The following is a 12,500-nucleotide window of genomic DNA, read 5'->3' on the forward strand; positions in this document are numbered from 1 at the left end:
GCCGGGGAAGGAAAAATAGGGGAAGGAGGAAAGAGTCCTGCAGAGAAAAATGACTGATAAAGAAAGGAGGGAGGGAGGGAGGGAGAGGAGGAGGTAAGGATAAAAGTTGGAGAGAAAGGAGACCACATAAAAGATGATATGGAAGGGAGGAGATGAGGTAAAATTGGGTAAGTGGCGACAGACGAAAGAACAGAAGGAAGGAAGTCCTGCAGAGAAAAATGACTGATAAAGAGAGAGAGAGAGAGAGAGAGAGAGAGAGAGAGAGAGAGAGAGAGAGAGAGAGAGAGAGAGAGAGAGAGAGAGAGAGAGAGAGAGAGAGAGAGAGAGAGAGAGAGAGAGAGAGAGAGAGAGAGAGAGAGAGAGAGAGAGAGAGAGAGAGAGAGAGAGAGAGAGAGAGAGAGAGAGAGAGAGAGAGAGAGAGAGAGAGAGAGAGAGAGAGAGAGAGAGAGAGGAAAACTGGGAGAGGAGAGAGAAGGGACAATGGAAGGGAAGTGGTACAGGAAAGGGAGAGGCAAGGGAAAGAGGACGAAAGAAAAAATGTAGAGTGTAAGTGAGAGAGGGAGAGATAGCGAGTAGTTCGCCTTAGTACTTGGCCGGGGTTATATTAGTCTTTCTCTCTTGCAATCCCTCCTTGTATTTCCTCTGACAAACACAAACTGACTTGCCACAGATGAGGGAATGGAGAGAGAGAGAGGGAGGGAGGCAGGAAAAAGAGGAGATGAGGGAGGGAGTGAGGGTGGAGAGGATGGAGGGGAATGAGAGGAGTGCGTGATGGAAGGGGATGGAAGGGAAGGAAGCCGATAAAAAGTAAGGATGAAATTAAATGACGATAAAGTAAGGAAATAAAGAAAAGGAATGTCGTTTCTCATATCTTTGATGGCTAAAAGGTTCTTGCAATGATTGTGAGACTAAAGATCCGTACACACACACACACACACACACACACACACACACACACACACACACACACACACAGAAGGAGGCATCGGGTCTTCTTTCACGACTGACTGACTTTTGGCTTCTTTCTCTCCTCGGTCCCTTTTCCCTTCCATCCCTCCTTCCGATAATCATTCCTCTCACTCACAATTCCCTTTTTTATTTCTTTTTCCCACCGTCTTTCTTTCCCTTAACCAGTCCCTCTCTCTCTCTCTCTCTCTCTCTCTCTCTCTCTCTCTCTCTCTCTCTCTCGCCCTTTCTTGGCCAGAATGCTAATTTGAGGGCGGGTGTGGCGCCGCAAAAGTCACTGCTGCCACTGTGGTCCCTCGCCTCGTCCTCCAATTAATTACACGTGTTCCTTCCCCAAAGAGGACGGGAAATATGCGTCTCCACTCCGGGAGAGAAGATGAAGATGGTGGTGGAAGATGGAGCAGCAATATGGGGGGTGGAGGATTAAGGAGTGGAGGAGGTAGAGGAGGAGGACAGACAAATAGGAAAGGAGGTAAAAATGTAAAGAAAAACGAGAAAAAGGAGGGTAAAGATAAGGAAAAAGAGGTGAAGGATTGGCAATAGTAAAGGGGAAGGCGAAAGTGGAGAAGAAAAGAAAGAAAGACGAGGATGGAGGATAAAAGAGGATAGGCGGTAGTGTAGGACGAGGATGATAATAGAAGAGAGAACGACGGAGAAAAAGGGCAGTGAAGGAGAACAATGATAAAAGAAAAGAGAGGAGAAGTAGGAATATGATGGGTAAAAATGGAGGAGGAGACGAGGGAGAAGAGTATAAAAGACGGAGAAATAGGAAGAGAATGAGGATGATAAGTCGGGGTGAGGACGGAGACGAAAAGACGAGAAGAAATACGGAAAAGGAGAAGGATTAAATGACCCTGGAGGAAAAAAAAAGAAAAAGCACATAAAAAAAAAACGAAAAGAGGAAAAGGAAGATGGTGGTGTAAAAATATAGCGAAGAAAAAAACAAAAGACAGAGAAAGAGAATGATGGGCCGTGACGAAGGAGGAAAAGAAGGAGAATATTGGAGAAAGAAAGGCAAGGGAGGAGTCTGATGATTGGCGGAGGGGCAGGAGGAGAGAGAAAGGAAACAGAAGGAAAGAGCGAGGAGAATGAGAATAGATAAGAAGAAGGATGATGATGTTTATGGAGAGAGGTGAAGGAAGATAATAGAAGAAAAGAATGTGAGAATGAAAAAGAGATGGATGAGGAGAGAAAAAAAGTAATAGAAAGAGTTTGGAGATATGAAGTGAATCGAATGGTAACTAAGGAAAGTGAGGATGATGAAGAGATGGATGAGGAGAAAGAGTTTGTAAGGTACGGGGTAAAAGGAGAAAAATGGTGGAGAGGAGGAGTGAAGGTAGAGGAGGAGGATAGACAAATAGGAAGGGAGGTAAAAATGTAATGAAAGACGAGAAAAAAGGAGGGTAAAGAGAAGGCGAAAGAGGAGGAGGATTGGCAATAGTAAAGGGGAAGGCGAAAGTGGAGAAGAAAAGAAAGAAAGACGGAGAAAGAGAAGGAGGATGAAGAGGATAGGCGGTAGTGTAGGACGAGGAGGATAATAGAAGAGAGAACGACGGGAGAAAGAGAGACAACGGGAAATGAAAAGATGGAAATGGGGTAAGATATGAAAGAAACGGGCGAGGAAATGGAAGGGAAACGAAGGATATAGCCGGGGAAGGAAAGATACGGGAAGGAGGAAGAAGAGGAAGGAGACCCGCAAAAATAGTGACTGATAAAGAATGAATGAGAGGTAAGAGAGAAAAAGGGAATCGAATGATGAGGAAATGAAGGGAGACGGAATATAGGAGGATTAAGTGATTTAAATGGGTTCGAAAATGGTAGTTTTGGGTCTCAAGTTCTTGTGTTCTAAAAAAAGGAAGGAAAAAAATTAGGTTTCGATATTTCATTTGAAGCTTCCAGGCTGCCTGTGTCTGTCCCTGGATCTCGTTGCTAATTCAGCCTGTCAATCAGCAAACAAGTTTTCTCTCTCTCTCTCTCTCTCTCTCTCTCTCTCTCTCTCTGATCTTGCTGTCAGAGATATAATCTTATTTCTTGTTTTTTCACTTCCACATTTAAATCTCCTACATAGAAATAAGGGTTTAGAATTAGTTTAACCTCTAACCTATGCACTTTTGTAAGCATTCATCCCTACCACCACCAATACCAACAATAATAAAAAGTTCCGATTGGCTTTATTTCTATTTCAACTTTTTTTTTTTCCCCACGTTTCAAATATCAATTTTCGTAGCTCTGCAAAATCTGCATCCCCTTTGCCTAATCTCATTTTCATCCTCAATTTCCTCTCATGCAGCAGCCTCTCTTTTTGCTCAATATTTTGCCTCAGCTTCTGAATGTCTCTTTATGTCTGCTTGTACACGATTTTTTTCTCCCTTTCCTTATTTCCACCAGCCAGGTAAGTGGAAAGATGTGGAGGAGGGGTAGGAAGGATGAAGAGGGGAGGAGGAGGAGGAGGAGGAGGAGGAGGAGGAAAGAGGAGAGGTCTCGTTCATTTCTGGGAACAACTGCTTATTCCGCTCCTTTTCCTCGTCCTCCTCCTCTCCCTCCTCCACCATTTCTACTTATCCCCTCTTTTACCTCCCTTCCCTCCCTCCCCCCTTTTTGCATGTTCACTTCTCCCTCCTCTCCCTCCACGCCTTACTTTTACATGCTTTTTCTCTTCTCTTTCGTGTAATCTCTTTATCTTCCTGCTCCCTCTCTTTTACTATCTTATATCTTTACAGTACATTTTTCTTGTTATTGTTCATGTTATATTTCCTTTCTCGCTTCCTCCTCCTCCTCCTCCTCCTCCTCCTCCAATACTTCCTACTCCTTTTCTTCTCCTCATTTTTTTTCCCTCTCTTGAACCGGCGAAGGAAAGGGTGGAGCAGAGGGAGAGGAGGAGCAGGAGGTAGAGGAGGGATTTGGAAAGAAGGAAAGGGAAGGAGGTGAGAGGGTGAAAGCCAGGGAGAGAGAGGGAGAGGCAGGTGCATTATTCATTTCCTGACGAGGCTTCCGTAATGGGGGCGAGGAAAAGCCAGGGGGTCTGTCGGGTCACTGGAAAAGGGGAATAGGATGGAGCGTTGTTGGTGGACCGGCCGACCACACACACACACACACACACACACACACACACACACACACACACACACACACACACACACACAGAAACGCACACATACTCACCGGAACGAAATGGACATTCTCTTGATTGTTATTTTTTGGGCCACTTTTCCACGTTTTTTTTTTTTTCCTTCCTCCAACAGTAACTATACTTTTTTTCAGGAACCTTCTCTTTTCTTAGCCTCTTGATTAAGTTAGCAGGAAACGTTTTTGGTGCGTCCATTTTAATTAGGCGATGGTTGGATGTCGCTGTGACTTACTCGGCTTTTTTTTTCCTTTATATTTTTACTTTCCCACTCAGGTTTTCCCCGACGAGTTTTCTGTTTTTCTTTTCTCTCTCTGTCCACTGCAACTCCTCTGCAGCAACGCTTTCGATTTCTAACCTTAATTTCTATTTTGAGTCCGAATTCATTACACTCCTATACTTAGATCAGATCCAAACTAATGTAACAAAAAACACACACAAAAAAAAAATACGGGAAATGCAATAGGGGAATAGTGAAAGAAATATAACCACTCCTACCATCACGTTTTCAACCCGGGAATAGTGCTTCTATTTTTTCAAGGTTCCTCGCCACCTAAAAAGTAAATGATAAATAAATTAGTAGCGGCTGTCTAAATGATGACCTCGTCCCCAGTATGCTAAGCGTCCCTTGCAATCACCTTTAAGTCCTCCTTCAGAAGTCAGCTACCATTGGTGATAAAACCCACACTACTGACCAATATCGTAGTAATAGTGTCCATAATTATGTCGACCCTATTATTGTCTTTTCACCCCTAAAATTAATGCTCCCCAGTTTGTCAAGCGTCCTTTGCCACCTCCTCCAAGTCCCCCATCAGCCCCCAAGACCCCGCTTCTCGTCCCCCAGCAGGTCCTCCAGCGCTCTCAACCTCGCCCTCAGTCAGGCCGCCTCCAACGCCTACGCCAACGCCCACCTTGCCGCCGGGACCCATCAGTGTCTCGGGGCGGCACCTTTAATGGACCCCTCCCAGAGTCAGGGTCTGAGGCCCCTGGAGGACCCTTGCAGGTCAGTATTCAGGCGGAAGAGAAGAAATGAGAGGATGAATGAGAGGGAATTCTTTCATTTCTTCTTCCTTTTCTGTCTTCTGTTTTTTTTTCTCTTCTTCTAATTCTTTGTTGTATTCTTCCGCTGCAGGACTGAGGGAGCCGGAGCTGATGGCGGCGCATGTAGTCACCTCCACACCGCCGACCCGTGTCACTTTGAGTACCACGCCGCCCAGCTGGAAAAGTTCCTGACGGAGTACCGGTGTCTGCAGGAACAGCTCATCCACATGAAGCAGTCGTACGAGGCACACAAGCGGGCGGGTTCTATTCCAAGGTAGCGAGGGGCGCTAGGCGGGGAATCCCAATGTAAATACTTTTAATCCATATTTTGTTACCTTGGTTTAAGTTCCAGAATATACGAACAAGAATAAAAACGCTTCACGGGATGATTTGAGTTTAAGAAACAAAAATCATCACACTTTTTTTTCTTGCTTCACAGTTTGGACTGCTGCCCGGCATCAGCTGGGGGACAACGGTCGGACTATCCTAAAGGCGTGACGTGCTGCTCGTGTGGCCACAAGGGGGCGTACATGCAGACCGCAGGGGTCCCTCCACTTCCCACAGAGTTTGCCCAAACTTCCCTCTCTGATACCACTGTCACAATGCCCCAAACGTCGGCCGCCGCTACTGGCTTCTCCGACACACCACAGCCAAATGAACCAAGCCTCGACAACAACAGTACGCAGGCCACGGCCGGGTACGCGGAGAGCTTCATGCCAAGTCGCCAGTACTTGGATGACGGCCTGGCGCAACAGCAAGGCGCGGGTTACGTGGCTATGGGCGAGACCAGTGTGGCCAGCCCAGGAACACAAAGCCCAGCCAGAGGAAGCCCAAAGACCAACACCCTGACAAAAGCGTCCAAAGAGCCACTAAAATCCATCCTTAAGAAGAACACAGAAGGAGGAGGAGGGCGGCGGCGCGGCGACCAGTGGACCAGAAGTGCCTCTTGCTGCGAGCGGCGGACAGGCCCCGCTCCCCTAGGTGACCCCGCCTACGCTGTCGCCCCAGACTCGCGGTCCAAAACGACAGAGAATCTCCAACCAGCCGACCTGCCCCGCCCCGCCCCAGGACACGGTCACTACGAGCCCTAATTCGGTAAGTCTCGCCGTCCTCACAGTATTTCTTACTCTCGCTCCAGAATAATTTTGCCTTTCTCGCTCTTGTTGTTTCTGCGTTTCCTCAACGCTGACTTTTTGTGACCCTTTGTGCTGTGCTGAGCAGTGCAAACAAGCCTCAGATAAAGACACACACACACACACACACACACACACACACACACACAGACACACACACACATACAGACACACACACACACACACACACACACACATTAACCACCCACACAAACGCCCCCTTCCCTCCCCCACACCATCACCACCAGCACAAAATTGTCTACCATGTCTCCATCATCATTGGCTGGATAATGCTAATAAATTTCGTGATCAGGAGGAGAAAGCAGTTTCGATTGGACTGAATTTATATAAAACTTTCTGATCTATGAGGTCGTGAGCTGGTTACTTTTGCTCATGTCTGATCATACACAACTCAGGTTTATCTGCTTGCATCTTCCCGTTTTAGATAAGTCCACTCAGCCCATTATTTGCAAGATCCAGCACGTTTCCATCAGGTTGACTTGAGTCCGCGTAGATGCGATGTCGTTAAAATTAATGGCTGCATGGATACGTTACCTTCGGCGGAAATGGATGAGTGAGTCTGGGATGGCCGAGACTTGATTAGACTGGACACGGTAACGTCAGGTGGAGTAAAATGATAAAGTCTTGGCACTGATATACTAGGATGAGCTGGGCCGAGATGGGCCGGCGGGCATTTGCCTTCGACTCGTCCCGATGTGCCAGTGACTATAATCGCATCGAAGTGGACGCGATTAGCCGAGTGCTCGAAGCAGAATCACTCCCCAGGGGGCGTCACTGGGTCCCGCCGCGCCTCCTGCCACTCCCCAACTCCCTAACTCCATCTCGACCCCCTATCCATCCCCAGCCCTTCCCCAATCCCCATAACAGCTCTCAGCCGCGCCAAATGAAGCCGTTTTCCAAATATCCGCCGTAAACACACCCAAAAAAGTATAAACTCGATTAAAATGACAACGCCGCTGCTTTCCCTGTATTGCAGAGTTCATGCAGGAGGGAGGGTGAGTGCGTTGAAGTGAGCTGCAGTGGGAATAGGCACTGGGGTGGGCTCTTAGAGGAGGAGGAGGAAGAGGAAGAGGAGGAGGAGGACAGAAAGAGAGGAGATAAAGAGGGAACATAAGGAGAATAGGAATAGGTGAGGTAGGATAAAAGGGAGGAAGACAGAGTGTAGGAGAAAGAAGGTGATGAACAGGAGGAGCATAAAGACCAGGCAAAACCAAACGGCAGTAGGCATGGGAGGATGGGGACGTAGGAGGGAACACAGGAGTAGTGGAACAAAGGAACAGGAGTAGGAAAACATGAGGCGGCAAGTTGCAGCAAACACAGGAGGAATAGAAGTAGGAGAGAAGTGCAGAGGAATAGTTGGGGTACAAAAGGGAAGGAGAAGCAGCAGCAGGAGGAGGAGAAGGAGGAGGAGGACGAGGAGGCAACGAAACTTAAATGGCTGGCTGGCAGTAACGCAATGCAGTCTGGAAGCAATGAGCACAATAGTATACAACAATCAAGAGAGGATTTCATAGGCATTTATTCGAACTCAGGGTTGCGTCTGAGAGGTGAGAGACGCGTGGATGCTGGAAAGGAGGAAGCTGAGCCAAATAACATCATCGTGAGGTGTTTAAGGTCAGAATGGAAGAAGAGTAGGAGAGAAGGGATGCTGGGATGAGGAGGAAGGAGATATGCACAGAAATGGAGTGGGAATCGGGTGAAAGATAGATAGATAGACAGATAGGTACATAGATAGGCAGATATATATAGAGAGCGTATATGTGTGGTTCTTTCCTCTTTTTGCATGGCTGTGTCCGAAAAAAAAAGAATAATTACGTATTCTACTGGCACAGCGTTCGAAATAACCGCTAACAAATCAAACAACGAAAATCCGTCGCTAAATGAATGGAAACAAACAAACAATAACTACATAATGACGCAGAATAACAACACACACACACAAAATAAAAAAAATAAAAACAAGCGACATACACTTTAATTAAAATAATGAAACCAAAACAACAAGAAAACATCATTAGATTAAAGAAACTGCTTACACGTCCCTTCAACTACTCTGGTTTCTGTTTTTTCTTCGACTCCTTTGAGGCACCAGCAACAGCAATCACAAGTTCGTGGAGGAGAGAGAAAAGCTAAAGGTCACAAGTTTCCTTTCTGGTTACACTTCAGGAGACTTTTTTTACGAGTCACCGGAGCTAGTTCGAAAGTACCAAATGGGCAAAGGAAGGAGGGGAAGGCAAGGAGTTTAAACCTAACGTTCTTGCTCCGTGATGGGATAGAGGGAGAAGGGAAAGAGAGAAGGGGATAGAGTGAGGGGAAGTCAGTTGGAGGGAGAGAGGAAAAAGGGAAAGAGAGAAGGGAGTAGAGTGCGGGAGGTTAGTGGAAGGGAAAGAGGGGAGAGAGTGATGGGAAGTTTGTGGGAGAAGGCTAAATTCGATCATACACCACTAGGGGAAAGGGAAAGGGGAGAGGGGTGTATCGGGGGTGAAGGAAGGGAGGGCGGGGAAGGCTAAAGGCGATCATACTCCTTAAGCTTCCCTCTAATGGCCAATTTAACACGTGAGATATCGTTTGCTATTGAAGGTAATGGGAGATTTTTATGGCCAGAGTCGCTCTTATTGGTGATGGTTGCGGTGATGGTGGTGGTGGTGGTGTGGTAGGGGTAAGAAAGTGGCTTGGTGGCTCGTGGCTGAGTGCTGGTAGTGGTGGTAGGTTAGTGGGATAGTGGAGTGGTGGTTAGATAATTGTGGTGGATGAAGTAAAGGTAGGTTAGTGGGGCAGTGCTAGTTTGGTGGTGTGGTAGTGAGGTGGATGTGGTTTGAGATGTGAAGTTAACGAGGACATGCTGGTGATGGTGATGGTGACGGTGTAGCAAAAATGAAGTCAGTTGGAGGGAAAGAGGGAAAAGGGAAAGAGAGAAGGGAGTAGAGTGAGGGAAGTTGGTGGAAGAGAAAGAGGGGAGAGAGTGATGGGAAGTTTGTGGGAGAAGGCTAAATTCGATCATACACCACTAGGGGAAAGGGAAAGGGGGAGAGGGGTGGATCGGGGGTGAGGGAAGGAAGGGGGGTTTAATAATAAGTAAAAATCTGGAAGGGAAGTTCTGGTGATGATGTAATGGCGCAGTGATGACGATGGTGGAGGTAACAGCGAGTTCTAGATACAGACACACATATAGACAGACACAGACAAACAGACAAACAACCTGACTCATTTTCCTCACTGACTCACTCCCTCGCTCCTCAAAGGCATTTCGCTTACTCGTGTACTTAATCGTCTTAATCCATATTTCATGTCTGTTTTTCTTTGCCCAACATTAAAGCTCCCCACCCCCAAGCACACATACATGTATACATAAGCTGCATATGCTCCCTGGTAGCTGGTTTCGCGCGCACACACACACGCACACGCACACACGCTATGAATATTTAGAGAGCGTAACTTTGGGAGGCTCGTAAAAATTCCAGCCCGAACATGCACGGCGGTAGCGACTCCGACGAGCATTACTTCCACGTCAGACGAATCCATCTCCACCCCGAGAGGCAGGAAAGAGCGCCCGAGACAGTTTCATAGTTCATAATTTTTTTTTTCTTCCAATGAGTGGCAGGCGGAGGAAAGTTTAAGTACGGGATTCGTTTATTTTCCTATAAGTTTGCGGGGTTCATATTGCGGTGGCGTTTACTATTTTTTTTTTTTGGGGGGGGGGTCACCTTACGGCAAGTGTAAATGTTTGTATTTTTATATGTGTTGTGTGAGGTGCTGTGTATTTTCATGTTTTTAGGAGTGTATTTTTTACGTGTGTCTTTTTATGACTTGGTTAATTTTGATGTATAGTTACTGGAGTTCTGGCACACACACACACACACACACACTCATACCCTCCCTCACCCACACAGACTCACTCAAACACAAAAATTCATAAAACAAACATACACACATACACCCACCCACTCAAACACAAAACGCCACAAAACAAACACACAACTCAAACACACGTAAGAGCAACACACACGAACAGTCACCAGCAAACAAAGTGCAGGGAAAGCAAGTGCACATTTGTCGGTTTTAACAATACATAAGCCCCATTTTTTTCCCCCATTTTACCTTTATGCTAAACTCTACTGTATTCTCTTTTTTTTTTCAGGACGGTCAGCGGTGCACATACATACATCATACATCAGTCGACGTGCACACACTCCCCAATGGCGTGTGCGTGTGTGTGCGTATGTATGTATGGGTATTTAGGTGAACGCCAACGTGTTTGGATCAGTCTGAATGAGTGTCTACATTATCCAAAAATGATATTCAAAAAGTCCACACAATACAAGTAATGATCAACGTACATCAGTCACCTGCACATCAAAGGCAAAGTATATAATAATAATAAAAAAAACAATACCAAAAAAAAATGTGTTTCGGCGTATGATGGATGACTCGTTGCACTGATGTTTTGAATAAATAAATACCAATAATAAATAAAAAAGAGGAGTAAAGTCTGTTGTAAATATGTCTTTTGTAGATGTAAATAATTTCTATACACACTCACACACACGATTAGAGAGGATAAAATAAAGGGATAAAGATGAGCAAGAAATAACACAAAAAAAAATATGGTCCTAAAAATCGTACTTCAATGCTGTATATTATTTTTTTTCTTTACGTTTCCTTCACGAATGTTTTTTTTTAATTTTTTTTTTTAGGCTGTTCATTCTCCGGAGTGCGTCACGTCGTCGTAAATGTGTTGTGATATCTGGCAACTGTCGAGGGTTGGCAAAGACCATTATTATATTCATTTTCCTCTTGGCTGTCTGCTTGTATGTATGTATGTATGTATGTGTGTGTGTGTGTGTGTGTGTGTTTGAGAGAGAGAGAGAGAGAGAGAGAGAGAGAGAGAGAGAGAGAGAGAGAGAGAGAGAGAGAGAGAGAGAGAGAGAGAGAGAGAGAGAGAGAGAGAGAGAGAGAGAGAACGTGGGTGTCCCTTCAATTGCTATTCACTTCGAAGCCTCGGTGTACGGACTTCCAGAGTCGGTCGTGTCTCTATATAAGGATTTGAATAAAATAAAATAAAAAAAGCAAAAATAAAAATAATCGTGTTTCCTTTACCTTTCCAACAACTTTCGTTCCACCCGAAATTGGCCTCTCTTTTGGCCACTAATCAATTTTTTTTTTCATGGAAGTGGTGATTAGCGGGCCTTTTTGTTCTTGTTTATTTTTTTCCCGCGAGCTGACTTCTTTACTATATATAAAGAAATAACAAAAGCGCCCCTACAAGTTACTAAAAAGTACAAAATAAAGGAAAAATGTGTTTCATATTTACCTTTCCTTACAGTCTCTTCCCCACTCCTACGCACCACTGAACAGTAAAAACTAAAGAGAATCGTATTTCCTTTACCATCCCACATACAATCCTCCTTGCCACACGACACAGCTCAGCAAAAATGAAAAAAAATCGTGTACACTTCACTTTTCCATTGAATATCCTTCCCGCTGGCACACAACACTAAGAAGTAAAAACATAATAATCGTCTTTGCTCTACTTATCAATGAATCATCCTTCCCACCATCACACACGACTAAAAACTAAAACTAAAAAGATCTTATTTCCTTTATCTCCCCACACACATCCTCCCCACTGCCACACGCCACTCTACACCTGGAAACACCTGTGAAAACAAATCAACAGGTAATAGCTGTCAGCGTTTGGTTGGGAAATAAAATCAGAGCGAATGAAAGGTTATAAAATAGCCATCTGTTCATTCCAGTCCCCAATTCATGCGTTGGCACATTCCATTAGCGCCAACAAGTAGCAGTAATGGTGAAAGGAAAACATCATTAACCTGCTGAAGCGTCCAGGTAAATGGTCTCTAAAATATGTGGCTATTTTTTTTCAGTGTGTTTAATTAGCAGCATCAATTATCCGCTTAGGTACAACAACCATTTCCGTGAGAGATGGGCTGACTAGGATTTATAATTATTACTGTTATTATTATTGTTACTATTACTATTACTATTATTATTATTATTATTATTATTATTATTATTATTATTATTATTATTATTATTTTTATTATTACTACTACTACTACTACTACTACTACTACTACTGCTACTACTATCAACATACTTTGCAATGGTTATATCAGCAGAGGCCGTAGTGGTAGGAGTACTTAGTGGTAGAATAAGTAGTAGGAGTAGTGGTAGTAGCAAAAGCAGTAGCAGCA

The 12,500-nt window shown here is 44.9% G+C and overlaps 1 protein-coding gene across 7 annotated transcripts in view; it reads left to right on the forward strand.

The window, feature by feature from the left end:
- LOC127001346 (uncharacterized) overlaps nucleotides 1–11,330 on the forward strand; it is a 38,016-nt gene extending 26,686 nt beyond the window's left edge. For 3 of the 7 annotated variants that reach the window (XM_050865851.1, XM_050865837.1, XM_050865848.1), the window contains 3 exons: nucleotides 4,863–5,093; nucleotides 5,223–5,405; nucleotides 5,571–6,301. In XM_050865851.1, the coding sequence (XP_050721808.1) occupies nucleotides 4,863–5,093; nucleotides 5,223–5,405; nucleotides 5,571–6,222 (1,066 nt within the window). In that variant the 3' untranslated portion in view covers nucleotides 6,223–6,301. Of the gene's footprint in view, nucleotides 1–4,862; nucleotides 5,094–5,222; nucleotides 5,406–5,570; nucleotides 6,302–10,423 lie in introns of those variants that run through there. The other 4 variants (XM_050865839.1, XM_050865858.1, XM_050865868.1 and 1 more) reach the window with 4 other exon arrangements.
- Nucleotides 11,331–12,500: the final 1,170 nt, after the last annotated feature.

Source organism: Eriocheir sinensis, chromosome 2 (genome assembly GCF_024679095.1).
Source record: "Eriocheir sinensis breed Jianghai 21 chromosome 2, ASM2467909v1, whole genome shotgun sequence".
NCBI classification, from domain to species: Eukaryota; Metazoa; Arthropoda; class Malacostraca; order Decapoda; family Varunidae; genus Eriocheir; species Eriocheir sinensis.